This window comes from Halichoeres trimaculatus, unplaced genomic scaffold, assembly GCF_033239565.1.
Source record: "Halichoeres trimaculatus isolate MK-OKI-2021-1 unplaced genomic scaffold, fHalTri1.1 fHalTri1_scaffold_14, whole genome shotgun sequence".
Classification (NCBI taxonomy): Eukaryota; Metazoa; Chordata; class Actinopteri; order Labriformes; family Labridae; genus Halichoeres; species Halichoeres trimaculatus.
In genome coordinates, this window is record NW_027437192.1 from 2,871,200 (window position 1) to 2,892,450 (window position 21,251).

Consider the following 21,251-nt stretch of genomic DNA (forward strand, 5'->3'; position numbering starts at 1 on the left):
TGCCCCGGGCTCTCCTCCCAGTGGGACATGCCCAAAACACCTACTCAGGAGCAGCGGCTCTACCCTAAGGCTGACACCCTGCGGAGGACACTCATTTCAGTCGCTTTCAGTCACTACCCACAGCTTGTGGCCATAGGTGAGGGTTGGAACTTAGATTGACCGGTAAATTGAGTCTCGCCTTCTGGCTCAACTCTGTCTTCACCACAACAGACCGGCATCACTGTAGACACCGCCCTGAACCATCTGTCGATCTCTCTCTCCATTTCCCCCTCGACCGTGAACAAGACCCTGAGATACTTGAACTCCTCCACTTGGGGCAAAGACTTTCTCCCGACCTGGAGTGGGTAGTCCATCCTTTTCCAACTGAGAATCATGACCTCAGACTTACAGATGCTGATCTTCAAGCTACTCCCAACACCAGAATATAAAAGAAGCTGCTTCTGCCTTGGAGTAGGTTTTTTTTCTTAGGCTCTGTAGAGGTTTTTTAAGGTCGTTAGAGGTTTGGAGGACCTAGGGTCTCACTTTGTTCGAGATGGCTTGCTTTGAATGAAGATTTTGGATTCAGACTGACTGATCTCCTTGGCTGATTGGACTCTGTGTCTTCTTCCTCAATAGTCTAAGATCAAGGTATTAGAAAATTCATTGATAAAGGATTTAGGCCAGGGGTGGGCAAACTTTTTGATTTGTGGGCCACAATGGGTTCTAACATTTGACAAAGGGCCCGGACCAGGAGCAGATGGATGGAGTGCTTTGGTAACTATCAGGGTATCATTTGTTCATTCCATATCCATTTTAGAATCCAAAATCGGAAAACGGATAACAACTTGTTATTCAATTTTTCGTTTTCAAATCAAAAATCAGAAAACAGATAACGGTCTATTTTTTGGGTGTTTTGATTTTGTTTTGAAATTAAAAGTAGAATATGAGAGAATGAAATTATAATGGGATTTTTAATCCTTGTATTGTTTGTTCTTTTGTTATTCTGTTTCAAAACAAAATAAGAAAAAAAAAAACAAAAACGAAAAAATGTAATTGTTTTTTTTGTTTTTCTGTTTTAAAACCAAAACGGAAAAACAGAAAAACAGAAAAAAATGTTTTTTCTGTCCTGGTTTTAAAAATGGAAAAACGAACAATAATAAAAGATTGTGTCAAAATTGTTTGTGTGATATTTTGATATTAAATGTGAACGTCTCTTTATAAAAATTAGACAAACAACTCACATTGAAGGTTTATACAGACATGTTCCTGAGCTTTTTTTTTTTATAAGTAACAGATTGCTGTCGATCCACTCCATTTATCCGCGCGCATATGCGCACTTCCATGTGTTTCAATGAGTTTTGTTTCGTCCACTTTCCTTTTCTTAGGTCTGTTCATCTTTACAGAAGGGCTGATGGGTCAGAGGGTAAAGTGCAAACGTGGAGTAATAGGCCTACGCTTCACCTCGACAAAGCCAATGAATCTACAGTGTGCCATCTATTGGGAAAACATCAGAATTGCAGGGAAAACAAAACATTCACAAGGTTTATTAATTTAATTTTTTCAAGTTCAGCGGGCCGGATTAAAACTTTTAACCCCCGGGCCGTAGTTTGCCCATGCCTGATTTAGGCAGAGGGATTAGGGGCCCATCCCAACAAGCCCTGCAGGAGGCCCAAACCACCAGAAAAAGTTACTACAATACCCAATACCAATACCAGTACTGCCTATACCTTGTAAAAATAAATAAATGTACCAAAAAAAACAAAATGAAACAAAAACATGCTACAGACTGAAAATTGAAAACATGCAAGTTCATTTTAGCTACGGAAATGATGAATAGCTACATTCATTTAGAGAAGTTATCATGTTTTAGACACTAAATTCAAACTGTTAGCAGCATAAAAGTGTCTGAATGTTTTGAGTTAAGTTATCAGAAATGATACTTTACCACTAAATCAACTTCTAGAGCTACCGGTGTTTTGGAGTAAAGAGTGACCGTGCTAACTGGTGACTCTCAACTGAACGTGTCAGTAATCCTCGGCTGACAGTCACCAGCTAACACAGTCACACTTAATGCTGAAACATCAGTGACATTTGTGGCTGTTATTAAATTCTGGTTTGTGAGGTTTTCTGGTTTAGTGACACAAGTTCATGTGTTTATATTTCACAGTCGTCGAGTGTATTACGTATATAAACTCCTCTCTGTTGCCAAACAGTAAATTAAACAGTAAATAATTTGACTTCTGGATATCCTGAAGCTAACAAAGACGTAAAATCTTCTGGAGGGATTAGATTTTTTTTTGTCTTTTTTGAAATAAAAAAACCTTTGATTTGTCCTTATTTGCTTTTTAAAGAATCAATTCATGTTGTTGCGGCTATGTTGGGTTAGAGACACGTTTTATAACTTTAAAAGAAAGAAAAAAACGACTCACAGTTAAGCCTGGAGTCTTTCTGATTTGGTCTGACACCTGTCCAGCCACAGGTGATTGTGAGAATGATCGATGTGAGGTGTTTAATCTGTGCAGCTTAGGTTTTCTGCCTGAACTTGCTCGGAGGAGCCGCTCCAGTTGGGGCGAAGATTGACCTCCGACACCTGAGAAATTCATCTTTTCATCACTTTCTCTCCAGGTATTCTAGAGATACAGAGAACAGGAGGTATGGTTTGGAGTAAAACCCCTTGACACGGTGCCTTAGTCACTGCTGCTGGAGCAAATGGTGAGAAGTAGATTCAGATAATCTCTGGGTATGAGCTGCGGAGCTGCCTTAAAACATGTTTCATTCCAGTTTAAAGTAATGGAGGCTTGTCGTTGCTTCAGCAGCACGTTCAGCGTCTGAATAACTCCAGATGAGGTGAGGTGAACATGACAGGCAGAGAAATATTGGCGACAAAAGCTGAAAGGAAAATCATTTCACATTGATGTTGTCGCTCTTTTTGTGAGTGGCAGAAGTAAATTAAAAGTGCAGCGGTCGTTTCTCTCTGACAGGAATCTGTTTTTCTGAAAGTGAAATAGTTTTCTGCGAGTCGACCTGTAATCAAAGAGCAGCCCCATAGATGGCGCTAGTTCTCAGGTTAAGCGCGGTGAAAGGGGAGGTGTGTGTTTGTGTGGAGGAGGTGTTAAAGTCTTATTAATCTCTGCTGAGATGAAACCCTAAAAGCATTATAATCCTTTCAAGGGCAGTCCTCTGAGGAGCTGTGAGTTATGAGGGTCATCAAACCTCCAGCAGCCAGGGCCAAGGTGTTTTGTCCAGCAGCCAGAAGGATTTTAACTTTTATAACCATCCAGCATTAATTTTAATGTACTTTTAGGACGACTTCAGGGTGATCAAACATTAAAAACTTACTGAAATCAACTCACAGAAGTGAGCCGAAGAAGCAGATACCAGGCCCAGCATGTCCATCAAATCAAATGATTAAACTCTGAGGGGGAGAATTCACCAAAAATGGACTGATCCCACAAATTATAACAAGAATTGTGCTTCATTTGTGTCTACTCAAATTAAACTGCTGTAATATTCAAGGATAAAAACACTGTCTGGAGCTCTAAAATGAGCTGTAAGCGTATACAGTTTGTGCAGCGCAGAGCTGCACTGTGCGCTCTAATCCTGACAGCACACAATCCCAATCCCAACTACAGACAGTTGATTGTGAGCTGGATGGAGATGGAAACACTTAACTATTTTAGAAACTTTAATTTGATTCATTAAAAACATGGAAAAAGCAGTTATTTTTAGTGTACTGAATCAGAAGAATCAGTTCAGTGAAGTGATTCATTTAAAAGATTTGTTCACTGAGTCTTTCAGTACTTCAAAGCTGAGAGATGAAAGACTCTTTTCAGTAGGTGATTCAGTTCAGATGCTTTGTACATTTTGGATGATTCATTCACAAATGTCACATCACTAATTAAAAAACATGTGTCACACATTTTTCAGCAGTTATCCTCACTTCCTGGAAGAAATGGCAGTTTGTTCAGATTAAAAGAAAAAGAAAACGATTAAAGCTGCAAGCAGTGTTGGTTGGTTCCTCACACTGTTTTCCCACCTTCACTGAGTCACATGACCAGCTACACGGAACTCCTGATCATTGTGACATCATCATCAACTGCTGCCCTCTGAGGAGTGAAATTGACTCAAGTTTTAGAAACAACTCCTCATAGATGCCACAATTTTGACCAAATCTTTCTGAAAAGAAGATATTTTTGTAGTAAATTTTGTCAGGAATCTGTTAATGTCACTTTTAAAGCTTTACAATTTTTACTTTTCTGTGAAGAGGCCCAAATGCAGCAGCTTGTGTGGAGCTGGATGCTCCTCTCCCATTCATTGTACTGGAGGGAGCTGAAAGGGTTTCTTTGGGGTTCACCGACTTTGAGGGCTTGTCATTTAAAAACCATCCTGAAGAGCTTTTGTAAAGCAGGGTCCACTCCGTCATCTGAGTGAATTTCAAGCCAATACCGTTAATGGCCTTGGAGGAGATCAAATTTGAGCATATTTAGGGGGTCAAATTAAAACTCAAACATGGAAGGCAATAAAATTGTCAATTTTTTAGCTAGCATTGACAACTGCAAAACCATCAGATGTTTAAGTTATGTGGGGGATATTTCCTTTATAATCAGGTCAGTAACATAACACTGCTTGTTTTAATAAGGAGCATGTCTTCAGTTCACAGGACTTCTCCCTTTGTCAATGAGGAGTTTTACGTCTAGGTGTCCTTATTATACCCAGATCTCTAATTTCTGGGCTGAACCTCTCAGTTTTACTCCCCAGTATGATCCTTGTCAGTTTCCACGTCAACAGTCATCCTCTTTGTTTGCTCCTCCTGGGAGCCGCTGTCGCTGCCGGTGCTCAGTGTTTTTTTCTTCTTCTATGGGGTTCACCAACTTTGAGGGCTTGTCATTTGAAAACCATTTGAGAAACAACAAATCCCCGAAGCAGTTTTGTAAAGCAGGGTCCACTCTGCCATCCAAGTAAATTTTAAGCCGATACCACTTACGGCCACGGAGGAGATCAAATTTGAGCATATATAGGGGGTCAAATTAGAGCTCAAAAACCTGATGGAATACCAAGAAAGAAATGGATGAAAAACTGAGTGTCAACTCTAAAAACTGTTGTGTGTAATGTAACAGCTGCTACGTATGGACCTCCTAACTATTATGATTAGAGTGATAAAGTAGTAATAGCAGGCTGTATGTACAGATGTGTTATTTTAAGTCATTCTGAGATGGAATTAATGTTAATTGCTGAAAAGTTTGAGCCAAAGGCGCCTCAGGACTATCTTTTCGGTGTTTGTTACAGTAATCAGTAGTGTTTTTCCAGAATAAAGACTCTATTTCTCATGAGCACCATCACCCACTGTGGCAAAGATTTGACTCTTTCTGAGGTGTGCATTTGTTTTGGAAGCAGATGAATGGAGAGCTTCTAGCTAAACTTTGTCAGCCCGTGTAGTAGTGTCAAAGGGACTTACGGACTACATGCCACTATATGCTGCAGATGGAGCCATGTTCTCCTGGTGAAAACGGACCCAACCACGAATACTCAGAAATAGAATTTGGAAAAGACCGTTTTAATGCTGCTGTGGTGCTTTAGTGATGGATGATAAGATCCACAACTCAAACTTCTGATTTCTTCAAATATTTCTTGGACTCGTTTTTCTGCTCCAGTGATTTGATATGATGGCGGCTGAATTCGATGTTTCATAGATTACCTGTCAGTGTCGTAATGAAAAAGAATGTGCTGTATCAGCTTCCTCCTTACTTCTACTTCCCCTGCTTCATCTGTTTGCTGATTCTCAGTTCTCCCCCTGCTGATCCCAGATGATCAGTGCGTTCGACTGTGGAGCTAAACCAAACAATCAAACAAAATTGCAGGTTCAGAGAAATTCCTGCTGCTCTACCTTCAGTCTATTAAAGCAGAATCAACACCTGTGTCTCTGAAGACATCGAGGCGTCTGAATGTGAGGATAATAAAGTCTGTTTCCTGAGGGTGAGCTCTGCGGATGCGGTACGTTCCACCCCTCGGTGCTGAAAGCATTTTCTTTTTATCAGTCTTTCCTCTGTGAGCTGTTTTCATTGTCTCTGCTCAGTCAGCATGAACCAATCTGAGTGACGCAGAGGCGAAACTTTGGATGTGAGCTGCTGTGGGGTTTGAGCTCAGGTGCAGCATCAGCATTTGTATGGGGATGTGTTCCCGCGTCTCGCTCCTCTGTGGGATCTCTCTGACGGAGGTTCAATTCTTGGAAGTATGTTGGAGAAGTGAGGGATGCTGTATACATATATTTGAGGTTTCATTTATCAAAAGAGTTGATGGGAATGTGTTGTTTAGCTGGGTTTCTTCCTTACGTCAAAGTTTGACACACTTAGAGCTGGGTTTGAGACCTTCTGACTCATTCTACCCCTGAGGACAAAGAGGAGAAGGCTCAGATTAAATTACAGAGTGTTCCCAGAGCAGATGAGTCTTCAGACATCTCTTAAAGTAGAAAGGGACTCTGTGGATCGTAAAGAGTTAGGGAATTTATTCACCATATGGGAACAACAGAGGAGAAGAGTCCGGCTAGAGATTTGGAGCCGCGCTGGGCTGGGAGCATCAGGCGTCTTTCACAAGCAGAGCGTAGAGGACCAGAAGGAGTGTAGACTTGGATGAGGGACCCCAGGTAGGCAGGAGCTGTTCTTGTCACTGTTTTGTAAGCCAGAAGAAGAGCTTTGAATTTGATTGAAGCTGCCACTGAAATCAGGTGAAGAGAGACGACATTCTGTTTTGGGCTGGTTAGAGACCAGACATGCTGCTGCATTATGGGTAATCTGCAGAGGTTTAAATGTAAAAAAGAGCTGTGGTATGCCTGTACCAGAAGCTGTGTGGCCTGTTGTGTCAGGTAGGGTCTGATCCAGGGCAAGCCGGTGGCATAGGCAGTATAGGCAAAGACCAGGGGTGCAATCATGTCAGTAACGTAACACTGCTTGTTTAAATAAAGAGCATGTCTTCAGTTCACAGGACTTCTCCCTTTGTCAATGAGGAGTTTCACGTCTCCGCGTCCCTCTTTTACCCAGAAGTCTAATTTCTAGGCTCAACCTCTGAGTTTCACGGCTCAGTCTGATCCTTGTCAGTTTCCACGTGCAGTCAGCCTCTTTGTTTGCCTCTCCTGGGAGCCGCTGTCGCTGCCGGTGCTCAGTGTTTTTTTCTCCCATGGACTCTGGAGCATGCTAATTGTGAATGAGCTAAATTGCTCCCCGGAGAACCAATTTGGTGAGTGACCAGTCATGCTAATAAAAGAAACACTGGAGCTTTAACAGAGAGGCAAATTACCAGGGGTGATCTCAGGATGTGTGAGGGCCACTGTGTGCGATTCAGTGTTAAACAAAACCTCTTTTAGTTTCGCTCGACGGTTTTGTCTTTGAACCAAACTCTCGCTCTCCTGTCAGCTTATTTTTGATGCTGTTGTTCACTTCGACTCCCCTCTCTGTCATTTCTGCACTCTCTGAGTTATCTCCAGCGTTCAGAATAAATCTACGTGGCTCCATCGCAGTCTGAAGAAAAGTGCTGCAGCAGTAAAACTCCATCTGCAGACTTTTCCATCTTTCAACCATGAAATACGAGCACAACATATCACAGCGAGCTTCGCCACCATCGGGAATCTACTTCATTCCAACACGAAGGTTTTTTATTTTTAATTTATCATCCTTAATGATCAACATGCATCATGTTTGCTTTTGCTTTATTTCACATTTATCTCCCCTACAGCACTTTTTACAGTTTCTTTTTCCTGCTTTGAACTTTCCAACTTTTATTCAAATATGGCTGAGTTGCTCCAGGGCTAGAAAAGCTTTAGAGGGTGAGAAAAGTCAAAATCAAAGACACACTCATAGTTCAGAAAGCTTTCATTCAAAGTGGATGCTTTTTCCAAACCAGGCTCCTCTAATTATGTGAAATAAAGGTTCAGTGATGTCTACACCCACTCCAACCAAACACTCATCGCTGTATCCTTGTCCTCTTTGTCTCTTTAAGTGTTTGTGATCTTTATTTTCCTTCTGATTCATCTCTTCCTCCCGTGATTGCTGCGAAGGTTTCTGAACTCAGCACAGATTCAGACTTGCTGGTTTTTACCTTCAAAGCAGTTTTATGCTGTTTTTAGCCTCGCTGAGCCCCAGCGCCAGCAGCTAAAAGGCTTTCCTGCCATTCCTGAAGTATAAAAGACAGGTATAATTTTAATCCCAGAATACTTCTGACTACAGCAAACTAAATTACTGGAACCTGTCAAGGTTACTCTGCAAAGGTTATCCAGCGCCTCCCTCAGCTGTGTCCTCTCCTGCTCCTGTTGTTTTCACAAAGAGCTGCTGGCGTGAACACGGAGAGCTGGATTCTGCCAAAACAAGAGTCAATTAAAAAGATATCAGAGCGGGACATCTGCTGTGGAATGAAGCTACCTTCATTAAGCGCTTAATTCAATAATGGTCATACTGAGAACTAAATTGTTTTTTTTTTAAGAAAGAAGTGTAACTACATCCGTGCAGGAGTGACACCAAGATCCAAAAACGCTTTGGTATGACAGGGGTTGTTCTGCTGACTGCCATTGCTCAGCAGCACCGGCCAATCCTCAGTGACAGCTGCCATTCTGTCAGTGACATCTTACAATCTGTCAGTGGCACCTGTAAAACATTTCCTAGCAGCACCAGCCGATCCTCAGTGATGTCTGCAAATCAGTCAGTCAGTAAGTGACACCTGCATACCTGTCAGTGGCACCCGTACATCCATCAATGTCATCTGACAATCTGTCAGTGACACCAGCTAATCTGCCAGTGACACCTTCCAATTGCTCTGAGACACCTGCCAATCCATCAGTGACATTTGACAATCTGTCAGTGACACCAGCCAATCTGCCAGTGACACCTGCCATTCCTTAGCAGCACCTGCTGATCCTAATTGACAGCAGCAAATCCGTCGGTGACACCTGCCACTCCTCAGCAGCACCTGCCAATCCATCAGTGACAGCTGCAGATCTGCCAGTGGCACCTGACACACAGTAAGTGACACCAGCCAATCTATCAGTGGCACCTGCACTTCCCTCAGTGGCATCTGACATTCTGTCAGTGACATCTTCCAACTGCTCGGAGATACCTGCCAATTCATCAGTGACACCTGCATACCCGTCAGTGACATCTGAAAATCTGTCAGTGACATTTTCCAGTTGCTCTAAGACACCTGCCAATTCATCAGTGACTGAGACAAATCTGTCAGTGGCACCTGCCAATCAGTAAGTGACACCTGCACATCCGTCAGTGACATCTGAAAATCTGTCAGTGACATCTTCCAGTTGCTCTAAGACACCTGCCAACCAGTCAGTGACGGAGACAAATCTGTCAGTGGCACCTGCCAATCAGTAAGTGACACCTGCACATCCGTCAGTGACACCTTCAAATCTTTCTGTGACGGCTTCCACTCCTCAGCAGCACCTGCTGATCCTCAGTTACAGCAGCAAATCCGTCGGTGGCACCTGCCAATCAGTAAGTGACACCTGACAATCTGTCAGTGACCTATATCCATCAGTGACAGATGAAAATCTGCCAGTGACATCATCTAATTGCTCGGAGATACCTGCCAATTCATCAGTGACACCTGCATACCCGTCAGTGACATCTGAAAATTTGTCAGTGACATCTTCCAGTTGCTCTAAGACACCTGCCAACCAGTCAGTGACGGAGACAAATCCGTCGGTGGCACCTGCCAATCAGTTAGTGACACATGCAAATCCATCAGTGACCAGCAAATCCATCAGTGACAGCTGAAAACCTGTCAGTGGCACCTGACAAACAGTGAGTGACATCTGTAGATCCATCAGTGGCACCTGCACATCCATCAGTGACATCTGACAATTTGTCAGTGACAACAGAAGATCCTTCAGTGATGCCAGCCAAAATCTAGTGACACCTGCCAATCTGTAAGGGACACCCACACTTCCGTCAATGCTTTCTGACAAACCTTCAGTTACACCAGCCAATCTGTCAGTGATACCAGCCAATATGCCACTGACACCTTCCACTATATCAGTGACACCTGCTAATCCATCAGTGCCATCTGACAATCTGTCATTGACACCAGCCAATCTGTTTGTGACAGCTCCCATTCCTCAGCAGCACCTGACAATTCTCAGTGACATCAGACAATCTGTTAGTGACACCTGCCAATCAGTTAGTGACACCTTCATATCTATAAGTGGCACCTGCACATCCGAAAGGGACATCCAACAATCGGTCAGTCACACCAGCCAATCCATCAGTTATACTACCCAAACTGCCAGTGACACCTGCCATTTCTCAGCCGCACCTGCTGATCCTCAGTGACAGCTATAAACCTGTCAGTGGCACCTGAGAAACAGTATGTGTCACCTTCATATTCATCAGTGGCACCTGCACATCCGTCAGCGACATCTGCAAATTTGTCAGTGACACCAGCCAATCTGTTAGTGACACCTTCCAATTGCTTTGAGACACTTGATTATTTGCAGTGACACTACCCAATTTATCAGTGACACTTGAATTATTTTCCTTTAATTGTTATTTTTCAAATCCAACTCTATACATTTCTTAAATTCAAATTCAGTTTTGGTATCAATTTTGCACAACTCAGATTCAGTCTCATAATTTCATCGTGGTTCAGCATGGCACAACCATTACATCATCTACATCTGTGAGGAAGAGTAATCAAGCACAGATTCACAGAAATCACAGACACTGAAGCACAACCACCAGTGTCACGGCTGTATCTGTGTAATCTGTGTTTGATGACCCCTACTTACAAACTTTGGTGATATTACTGTCTTGCAATGCTGACCTGACATTTAATTTTGTATTTCTAAATGTAAGGAATACCAAGAGTTGAATTTTTAAGTACAGAGTAACAAAGTTAAGATGTCGTAATTTGAAAATCAGCTGTCGATGGGTCTCGCAAACTTGACAAACTTGTTTCTTTTCTCTTCTGACCTTCACCCATCTCACTTCACCTTAACTCCTCTCCTTATAAAATGTTTCCTTTTCCCTATACTTTTTTTTTCTTCAGGTTTGGCCTTACCGTCTCCGACCAGCTGCAGCAGAGCCAGGTCCAGTGGACGCTTCCAGCGTGAGTTCTTGTGCAGGGCTATACCGTAACCCGTTGTCGCAAACACCTTCCCGGAGCCGATAGTCATCACCTTAAGAAATAAAACACAGACATGTTAGCAACCACACACACACACACACACACACACACACACACACACACTCACACACAGAAGCATCTCCAGACTGAGTGGGAGCAAAGAGGCAGATGGCTCAGAACGAGTGGAAATTAGCTTAATTTGTGCAGTAATATTTACAGTCACTGTGGCTCTGATGCCAAACAGTTGGCTCCACTCTCATCCTGACACCCCAACAGTCCCCGAGCTGAGAGTGGGATATTGTTTCAGCAGAGGAATTAATATAGATCCACATCAGCTGTAATAATTACTGCAGCAGAGGCTGTTGTAGCGAGCAGCCGGGAGCGCCGGCCTCCCACAGACCTTATTACAAACGATCACTTGGTGGAGTTTTCATTTCAGCTTTGGGAGCTGTAACAAACGCAAACTTATAAATAAATCAACACCAGCACTGTCCAAAAATGACGATATTAACAAGCTACAGGCCGCAGGGGACAAATGGAGAAGCCGGGACGCCTGTGATTTATCTAACGCAGATGTAGGAGCTTGTTCGGTGTGGCTTTTCTCCACTCAGGAGGAGCTGGATGCAGTTTTTCAGAGCTATCCCAATGTCAGAGCGTGTCAGTGTGCGGAGAAGTGAAATGACAGAGATCCATTTCTCACCTTGCAGCCTTCATCCTTTCTGGCCATATAGTTCAGCACAGCAGCGTCGTATATGAAGGCATCCAGTTTCCTGCAGGAGGAGGAAAGAGGAGGAGGGAGGAAATTACACAAAAGAAATGGAAAATACTGACCTGGAGCTAAGTGACAACAGAGGAATATATATATATTTTTTTATTAAGCACACCTGTCCAACTGCTCGTTAAAGCAAATTTCTAATCAGCCAATCACATGGCAGCAACTCATTTAGTAATATAGACATAGTGAAGAGGATCTGCTGCAGCTCAAAGCGAGCATCAGAATGAGGAAGAAAGGTGATTTAAGGGACTTTGAACGTGGCATGGTTGTTGGTCTGAGTATTTCAGAAACTGCTGATCTACTGGGATTTTAACCCACAACCATCTCTAGGGTTTACAGAGAATGGTCCCAAAAAGAGAAAACATCCAGTGAGCAGCAGTTCTGTGGGACAAAATGCCTTGTTGATGCCAGAGGTCAGAGGAGAATGGACAGACTGGTTGGAGCTGATAGAAAGGCAACAGTAACTCAAATAACCACTGGTTACAACCGAGGTCTGCAGAAGATCATCTCTGAACACACAACACGTCCAACCTTGAGGCAGATGGGCTACAGCAGCAGAAGACCACACCGGGTGACCCTCCTGTCAGCTAAGAACAGGAAACTGAGGCTACAATTCACACAGCAACACCAAAACTGGACAATAGAAGATTGGAAAAACGTTGCCTGGTCTGATGAGTCTGGATTTCTGCTCCACATTCAGATGGTAGGGTCAGAATTTGGCCCCAACAACATGAAAGCATGGATCCATCCTGCCTTGTATCAACGGTTCAGGCTGCTGCTGCTGGTGTAATGGTGTGGGGGAGATTTTCTTGGCTCACTTTGGGCCCCTTAGTACCAACTGAGCATGGTTTAAAGTCCACAGAAAAAAAAAGAAAAAAAAAGAAAAAAACAAAAACAAGGGGGGGGGGGAAGAAAAAAAGAAAGTACAATGGAAAAGAAAAAGGGGAAAAAGAAAAAAAAAGAAAAAAGAAAAAAAGAGACAAAAGAAAAAAAGAGAAAAAAAAGAAAGAAAAAAGAAAAAAAAGGGAAAAAAATTAAACCAAAGGGGGGGAAGAAAAAAAAAGAAAGTAAAATTGAAAAGAAAGGGGGGGGGGGCAAGAAAAAAAGAAAAAAGAAAGAAAAAAAGGGGAAAAAAGAAGAAAATTACAAAAGAGAAAAAAGAAAAAAAAAAGAAAAAAAAGAGAAAAAAGAAAAATGAGAAAAATAGAGAAAAAAGAAAAAAAAAGCGTAAAAAAGAAAAAAAAGAAAGACAAAGGGAAAAAGAAAAAAGAGAAAAAAGAAAAAAGGAAAAAAAAAGAGTGGAAAAATAAAAAAGTCCACAGCCTACCTGAGTATTGTTGCTGACCATGTCCATCCCTTTATGAGCACAGTGTACCCATCTTCTGATGGCTACTTCCAGCAGGATAACGCTCCATGTCATAAAGCTGGAATCATCTCAGACTGCTTTCTTCAACATGACAATGAGTTCCCTGTACTCAAATGTCCTCCACAGTCCCCAGATCTCAATCCAATAGAGCACCTTTGGGATGTGGTGGAACGGGAGATTCTCATCATGGATGTTCAGACAACAAATCTGCAGCAACTGTGTGATGCTATCATGTCAATATGGACCAAACTCTCTGAGGAATGTTTCCAGGACCTTGTTGAATCTATGACACCAAGGATTAAAGGGTCCAACCCGGTACAAATCGTCAACACAGACTGGTTTTGTGATGTTTTTTTCTTTTAAAATTTGAAGAACAAACAGAAAAGATCACCAACTGAAACACTTCCCCATCCAAAGATTCACTGATAGTAACGGCTCAGCTCACACTGACGATAACTATCTATGTGAAGCTACACCTGCTCCTCTTCCTCACAGTCAGTCATTCATTTTCACACCGCTGGAGCTGGAGATGGAGTATACAACCCAAGTCTCAGGATGGAGAGGAGGGGAGGAGGAGGAGGGTGACAGGAAAGGGAAGAATGAAGGGTTAGAGATAATGATTGGAGGGAAGTGAGGAGAGGTGATGAGCTGGCAGCGAGGAATTAATGAGGAGGGAGGAAGAGACAGAGATGTACGCCAAATCAAACATGAATCTTCAAACTGCTTCGCTTTGGAGGAGAAAACTAATGTTTCCTCTGTAAATAACGTCAGGAGGAGAGCCGGCGTGGAGGGAGGGATGTCGATGGGGAGATAAACGGCGAATAATGAGGGAGGACAAGAAGCCGGAGTGGGGGAGAGGAAAAAGGAGGATGATAAAAAGGAATGCATCATGGGAGTTTTAATAACACGGAACGTCAGATCTGCTAAAGAGTGAGATCTCTGCTTGTCAGGATGCTAAAGCTAGTGTGTGTGTGTGTGTGTGTTTGCTTGTCCCATTAAACATTTGAACTCTCGACACACACCCTCCTCCACCTCCTCCTCCCACTCCTAACAGAATGAGTAAGTATATATTTCACTGAGATGATGGGACCCCCTTCTTTTCCCCCAGCTCACGTCGAGCATGTTTAATTTAAAACAACTCCTCACTTCCCTCCTCCTCCTCCTCCACCTCCTCCTCCTCCTCCTCCTCCTCCTGTAGCTGTGATGCTAATAGGGCTGCACAGGTTACACCGGTTGGCCGGGCCTCCTGAGGCGAGAAACATCAATGCTCTAACAAGTGGAGGAAGACAAGAGGGGCTGTAATGGAAACCAGGCGTGGATGACAACTTTGCTTCCAGTTAAAACAAAACTGTAAAAAAAAAGAGGAGCAGAGGAGAAATAAAGGAGGTGTGAGTTCAAAGGATGGGCTGCGGTCCAAAGCGTGCAGCTCACATAAGGAGTGAAGCAGCAACTGAGGTTTTCTGAGCTCGAGTGGAGGACAGGAGAGGTCAGGGATGTTGGGTAACCAAGACCCCAGCACCTGTATCCCCTCAGGAAGCTAAAGGAGCTAACATTTTTCCACAGTGTCAACAGGCAGACTGATCACACAGCCAGCTAATAAGTAAAAGGACACATCATGACTCAGCTTTTGGAGGGAAAAACAGCTACTACATGAAAAATCTGGACCTGAAAAACATGCACCTGTGGCTAACCTCAAGTTTTACAGCCCTGGTAGGAAAACTAAATCTACAAAAAGACTAATCTGGAAGAAAATACAGATTTTAATAATTCTGTGTAGAGGGGTTTATTTAACTGCAAGTGTGCACACTTAAAATACATGATTGATATGTGGCCAGAAAACAGCAAACAAAAATAAATAAGTTGAGTGAGATATTAGTAAAAATCACCAAATTCAAAAATTCCTTAAAAAAATGCAAATTGATTAATTTCTTTTTTTTTCTTTTTTTTTCTAAGATTTGAAAATTGTAATTTTTGTCAAAACTTTTCAATTAGAAAAATATACTATTTTTTTTTTATTAAAAGTGTTGTTGGATGTTTTTGCAGTTGTTTTTTTAAAAATCAAGGTATTGCAGTTTCTTTAAATATGTTTTTGTTATTTTTGTAATTAAAATTTTGTTCAAAAATTTTGCATATTTCAAAATTGTATTTTTTTTGTGCAAAATTATTCAATAAAAAAACTACTTTTTTAATTAAAAGTATTGTTGGATATTTTTGCAGTTGTTTTTTAAAAATTAAAGTTTTGCAGTTTCTTTGAATATATTTTTGTTATTTTTGTAATTAAAATTTTGTTTAAAAAATTTGTATATTTCAAAATTGTATTTTTTTTGCAAAATTATTCGATGAAAAAACTACTCTTTTAAATTAAAAGTATTGTTGGAAATTTTTGCAAGTTTTTAAAAATGTGCATAATTTTGCAGTTTTCAAAATATTGTTTTTAAATGTTGATTTGTAACTTAATTTTTTTTTAAATGCATATTTGTGGAATTTCAAAAAAAAAAAAAATTTTTTTTTCATTTTTGCAGGCATCAAATTTCAAAACTTGAAATTTTTGGGCTTATCTATTAAATTTCTAATATTCTTTAAAAAATCGCAAACTTATTCAATTCAATTGTTTTTTATTTTTGCTAATTTTTTGAACCTCAAAACTTCTGCAAATCACAAAAAATGTACTTTTTTTTAAATTTGCCAATTTCTGAAATCTCAACCTTTTTTTATTTTTTATTTTTAGCAAATTTATTAGAAAAAAAAGAACGGGACAACACAAGTATAATTTCATCAATTAAAAAACTTTTTGTTTGATAGTTTTCCACCAGATTTTTACGCTTTACTGTCTTTATTGAATAGAATAGATTAGAACTTCATTTGTCATTGCAACAAGTATAACAAAATTACAAATTATTGTGTACTAAAGTGGATTTTGCGGCTTAGAGATGACTATAATCCAGGTATGCGGAGGAAAAATGGCTTCTATGAAAGTTGACCCCTGTGTTAGAGGTTTAGTTTTGGGGTCTGTTCCAGTTTGCCTCCCATATAAAGATCTGCACTCTTCTCTTTCAAATCAAAAACACTGACAGGCAATCAAAACTTCTTAGTCTCCTGATGTGAGGCGGTCAACCTGTGCAGCCTCCCGTTGCTTGGTCAAACTGTTACACCTAAAAAGATGATAGTTAACGGTGTTTGGAGCTTGTGTGGTGAGCTCACCATTTCTCTAAGACATTTTTCATGATATTTTTTTGTGTTGAGTACAAACACAAAGCGAGTGAAAGATCACTTCATCGTGTCATCTTCTCTCGGGAGAAACGCTGAAACCAGTCATGACACCCATGCACAGGCTGTTTGAAATGAATCAGGCCGCAGATGAAAACACACAACTCATCAAAGAACTCCACCAGGAAATCTAAGAGTTGGATGACATTTGGTGGTGATGAACAGTGCTGTTACGACACAAACCTCCAGATCCACTTTGATTCAGTGTAATTGGAAGATGATGCAGATTAAATCTGCTCACTTCAGTGGAAGTGACACTCGTCTGTAAGAGTCTGAGTTTCTAGTTTTCATTTTCAGGTCTACTTTCCCCCAGTATCCTGTATGAATCTCAACATGTTGGCACCAGCGGCCTCTTCATCTAGAGGTCAACGAGTGAACGTGGGAATCTCTGGAGAGTCTGACCTGTGTGTCACATGGTGTTTATTCTTCTCTGCTAACCGTGTGTGTGTGAGGTTAAGTTTCCCATGTGGACACGCTGCATGTCAGAAAAGTTTCCAAATGGCAATTCCCAGAGTAGACTTTGCCATTTGGAAAACTTCTGCGTGGACAATCTGGGTTTTCCAAAATGTCAAATCCCCAATTAAAGAATTAAAGACATGTAAATGATCTTCACGTCAGCATAACTGTCGAATGTTCTGGAAGTTATGGAGGCTGCAGGGGAATATATGCTCTTAAACTGGCAGCATATGGAGATGGACTGCGTGTTTCCACCTCTCGGGTCTGAACAGCTCATTTCTCCATAAGGACACAATGCACAAGTTTGGCCTAAACAAGGGCATGGTTGACTTGACTGTCTGCAAAAAATGCTAAAGGCCCACTTCTTTACCTCCCCCTAACTCAAACATGCTAGCTTGAGTTCATCAATAAGGCATTAAGGCCCCATTGATACTGTGCTTCAAAACTTTGTCAGAGCCTGAGGAGCTCCAGTTGTTACTCAAGATTAAGGCTGTGCTCCAGTAGTCAGGTGATTGACTAGGCCATTCTAACAGATTGATTTTCTTTTTCTGAAACCATCTGAGAGTCAACTTTGCCGTGTGCTTTGGATGGTTGTCCTGCTGGAAGGTCCAGCCACGTCTCATCTTCATCATCCTGGTGGATGGCAGCAGATTCAGATCAAGAATTTCCCCATACATGGCTCCATTCATTGCTCTGTCAGTTATATGAAGTTTGCCAACACCATGAGATGAGAAACAACCCCATGCCATGATGCTTCCACCTCCAAACTTCACTGTTGGTGTAGTGTTTTTTGGCTGATGTGCAGAGCCATTTCTCCTCCAAACATGGTCTGTAGTATGACAGCCCAAAAGTTCAGTTTTGGTCTCATCTGACCAGACAACATTCTCCCAGTATTCTACAGGCTTGTCAAGATGCTGTTTAGCAAACTTTAAACCAGCTTCAACATGCCTTTTCTTGAGGAATGGAGTCTTGTGGGCTGAGCGTCCATAGAGGCCATGGCGGTGGAGTGCATTGCCTATTGTTTTCTCTGTAACAATTGTACCTGCTGCCTCCAAGTCTTTATGGAGCACTTTCAGGGTGGTCCTTGGCTGGTTGAGTACTCTTCTGACTATCTTTCTGACTCCCTGGTCAGAAATCTTCAAGGAGCTCCTGTGCGTGGCCTGTTGATGGTAAGGTGGTGCTTCTTCCACTTGTGAATAATGGCCCCAACGGTGCTGACTGGAATATTCAGGTGCTTTGATATAAGTCTGTAACCAGTTCCATTCTGATGCTGAGCAACAATCAGGTTGTGAATGTCTTCAGAGAGCTCTTTGCCTTTACCCATCATGAGGTGTGTGCTATTTAACTGCTTGGTGAAAAAACACCTTTTTTTATAGGACCATCAATTTGCTCTAGCCCAGCTGATGTTGGTTTGCACTAATTGGAAGTTCAAGTAATAATTACTGACAGATTTCAGGTGGTATGGTGCATTTCCTGTCCAAAGTATTCAGCCTTTCCATGGTGTGTTCAATACTTTTTTCCTGTGTTATCGTATTTAATGCCACATAATCATTATTTATGGACCTGGATGTTGTGATTCCTTTTAATGTGTGGATTATTTGAGTTAATACCAATGTCTGGGAGAATTTTTGTTTGAATTGCAGCTTTGGAAATAAATGTGATGAGAAAAAAGTTGATGCGTTCAATACTTGTTTTCCCCACTGTATATATAGTATATGTAGATTCTTACAGTCTGTGCTCTTCACACGGTGATGGTTTCACAAGGAAACATAAAAGACATGACTGTAACATACCGTCGCATGTATGTGCTGAGGAAATGATCATGTGAAATAAAATCTTACGCTGGATAACAGATTGATTTCTGTATAAAACTCAATGCAGATGCTGCCTGTATCCTCACCCAGTCTTGAGGTTTTCGATGGCCTCCTCCACGCCCTTCTGGTTGTTGCGGATCATGTACTGGTGCATGTTGGGGTAGTTGGAGCGGATGTTCTCCTCGGTGCTTCCGTTGGGCACCGTGCCGAATCGTAGCGGCGGGTACTGCTCGGTGGGCTGCTGGAACTGTGTGAGGAGAAGAAGAAGAAGAAGAAGAAGAAGAGGTGGGCAGAGATTAGAGGAAGAGGAGCTGATCCCTGCTGAAGGATGAACTGCGACAAAGATTCAGAGACTTCTCTCTCTGCTGCGGTTTTCTGAAGAGCTGAGGAGGGAGTGATAAAACAGATGAGGCTTTAAAGTGTCACAGCAGCAGGATACAGTTTTGTGGGCTCTGCTGAAACAGAGAAATATAAAGACAGCAGGCGACGGGGAGCGTTTGGAGGGAGTGTGCACGGCGTTTTCAGCCTCCTCTGGAGACGAAAACAAAACCTGCTTTTTGAATCGATCCTCTTTGTTCGCTCAGTGTCTCTAAAATCTCTGTTTACTTTCTTCTGAATCTCTGCTCAGTCACATTTCTCATCCATCCATCTCTCAGCCCATCTGGCCTCCCAACTGATTATTCACACAGCCAGCAGACACTCCATCCGTCACCGTTTTCTCCCACACTGTACCTTCTTATCGGACAGGCCTGACACCGTGTCGATGTACTCCTCCTGGATCATGAAGGCAGCCAGGTTGGCAGTGTAGGAGGCCAGGAAGATGACAGCGAAGAAGGCCCACACCAGCACCTGACAGGGACAGAGATGATCAGTGAAGGCTGAGGCTGACAGCTGAGGAAGGAGTCGCAGATTTCAGGGACTTCCTGACAATTTGTTTCTGGATTCACAGCTGATGGTGCCATGGCATGAGGGGAGATTTGTATTTGTCAGGATGTCACCTCAGGGTCCAAAAAACCTCTCTGCCAGCCTCACCAGAACTGAAATTATAGGACAGGCGAAGGGACATACTGCTGAATTCAGCCAGAAAACCTGTACGACTTTACAGGAAGTTCAGGAAACAAACGACGGATTAAAACAATGAAGGAAACAACACAGATCTCATTTGTTTGCCGATAGACCGCTGTCTTTGAGCTATCTCTCCTAAAATCTCTGCAGAGATGCTCTCAGTAACGTTGTCAGACAGTTTTTAGGGAAATGGGTCTTTGGTCTGTTCAGGACTGTCACACAGTTGCGGTACTTTGGACTGCAACCATCTGTTTTTTGTCATTGCAGTTCAAGTGGGTCATTACGAAGTATGGATTTGGTTTTGTCTTCTTCTATTTTTACTATTTTTGCTCCTGTGTTTGTCTGGAGATCCTACATGTAACCATGGCTGTATTGTTTACATGTGAAATCAGCTGTTAGCAGCCTGTAGCATGTCAATGCTAACTGGTGCAAGGCCAGATGTTTCCCCACAAGGTGAGGAGAAGGAGGTGAGGACCACGTGCTGGTTCTCAGGTGTGAGCTAAGAAGTGACGACATGGACCTGTCCTTCCATCCATTCTTATTGGGAACATAAGATCTATCTCCTATAAGATGGACGAGCTAGCCGTGCTAACCCAGCAACAGAGGGAATACCAGAGGGCAGAGTAGCATCATGCTATTCACAGACATGGCTAACAGAGCTAACATCAGACACCAACACCACATGTGAAGAGCTTCTCCTGCTGTGAGCAGACAGGATCCAGGAGACAGAGACTGAACAGACTGCTGAAGAAGCTCAGTCCTGGACCCTGTGGAGGTGGAGGCTGGCTGACTGGACAATGATGGACAAGCTGTCAGCATCTATTTTCTTATGGAGCTTTTTGCACTTTCTATACACTTTCTTACTTTTGTTTTCTTGATTGCTGCTGTGACTTCAATTTCGTTGTACTTGTTACACTGACAATAAAGTTCTATTCTATTCAAACTTAAAATCATTAGCTTGTGAGACTAAGTTTTGTAACCGTGAGTGAGGAGGGGACACAGTGGATATGAGACCCCGCCGTACTTCTAGACCTAAAGCAGTGGCACAGGTTGTCTGTGCTCCACATGGCACGGACTGTTTGTCTGAAAATTTCACTTTTGAATATATTAACCATTTGACACACACTGCAAAATCAATAGTTACAAGACACCGTGCCATAGAGCACAGACCACCAGTCAGTGCCGTGGGGCTCAGACAACCTGTGCTCCCTGAAGAACAATATTTCAATGAACAGAAGGGTCTTATATCTGCTGCCTTCACTCCTCACTCACGGTTTCTAAAGTTATGGATTTAGAGCTGATTTTTGTTGTGACGGCGTTTGTAACCATGAGTGAGGAGGAAACGCTGTGAATATGAGATCCAGCTGAACTTTAAAGTGTTATTTAATTCAGTTATTCTGATCTGCTTCAATTT

The 21,251-nt window shown here is 42.1% G+C and overlaps 1 protein-coding gene across 2 annotated transcripts in view; it reads right to left on the reverse strand.

The window, feature by feature from the left end:
- The window catches only part of grin2da (glutamate receptor, ionotropic, N-methyl D-aspartate 2D, a), a 317,004-nt gene that overhangs the window by 23,349 nt on the left and 272,404 nt on the right, over window positions 1–21,251 (reverse strand). For both annotated transcript variants that reach the window (XM_074686909.1, XM_074686908.1), the window contains 4 exons: window positions 19,505–19,621; window positions 18,859–19,019; window positions 11,795–11,864; window positions 11,029–11,146 (listed from right to left, as the gene is read on the reverse strand). In XM_074686909.1, coding sequence (XP_074543010.1) covers window positions 11,029–11,146; window positions 11,795–11,864; window positions 18,859–19,019; window positions 19,505–19,621 — 466 coding nt within the window. The remainder of the gene's footprint in view (window positions 1–11,028; window positions 11,147–11,794; window positions 11,865–18,858; window positions 19,020–19,504; window positions 19,622–21,251) is intronic.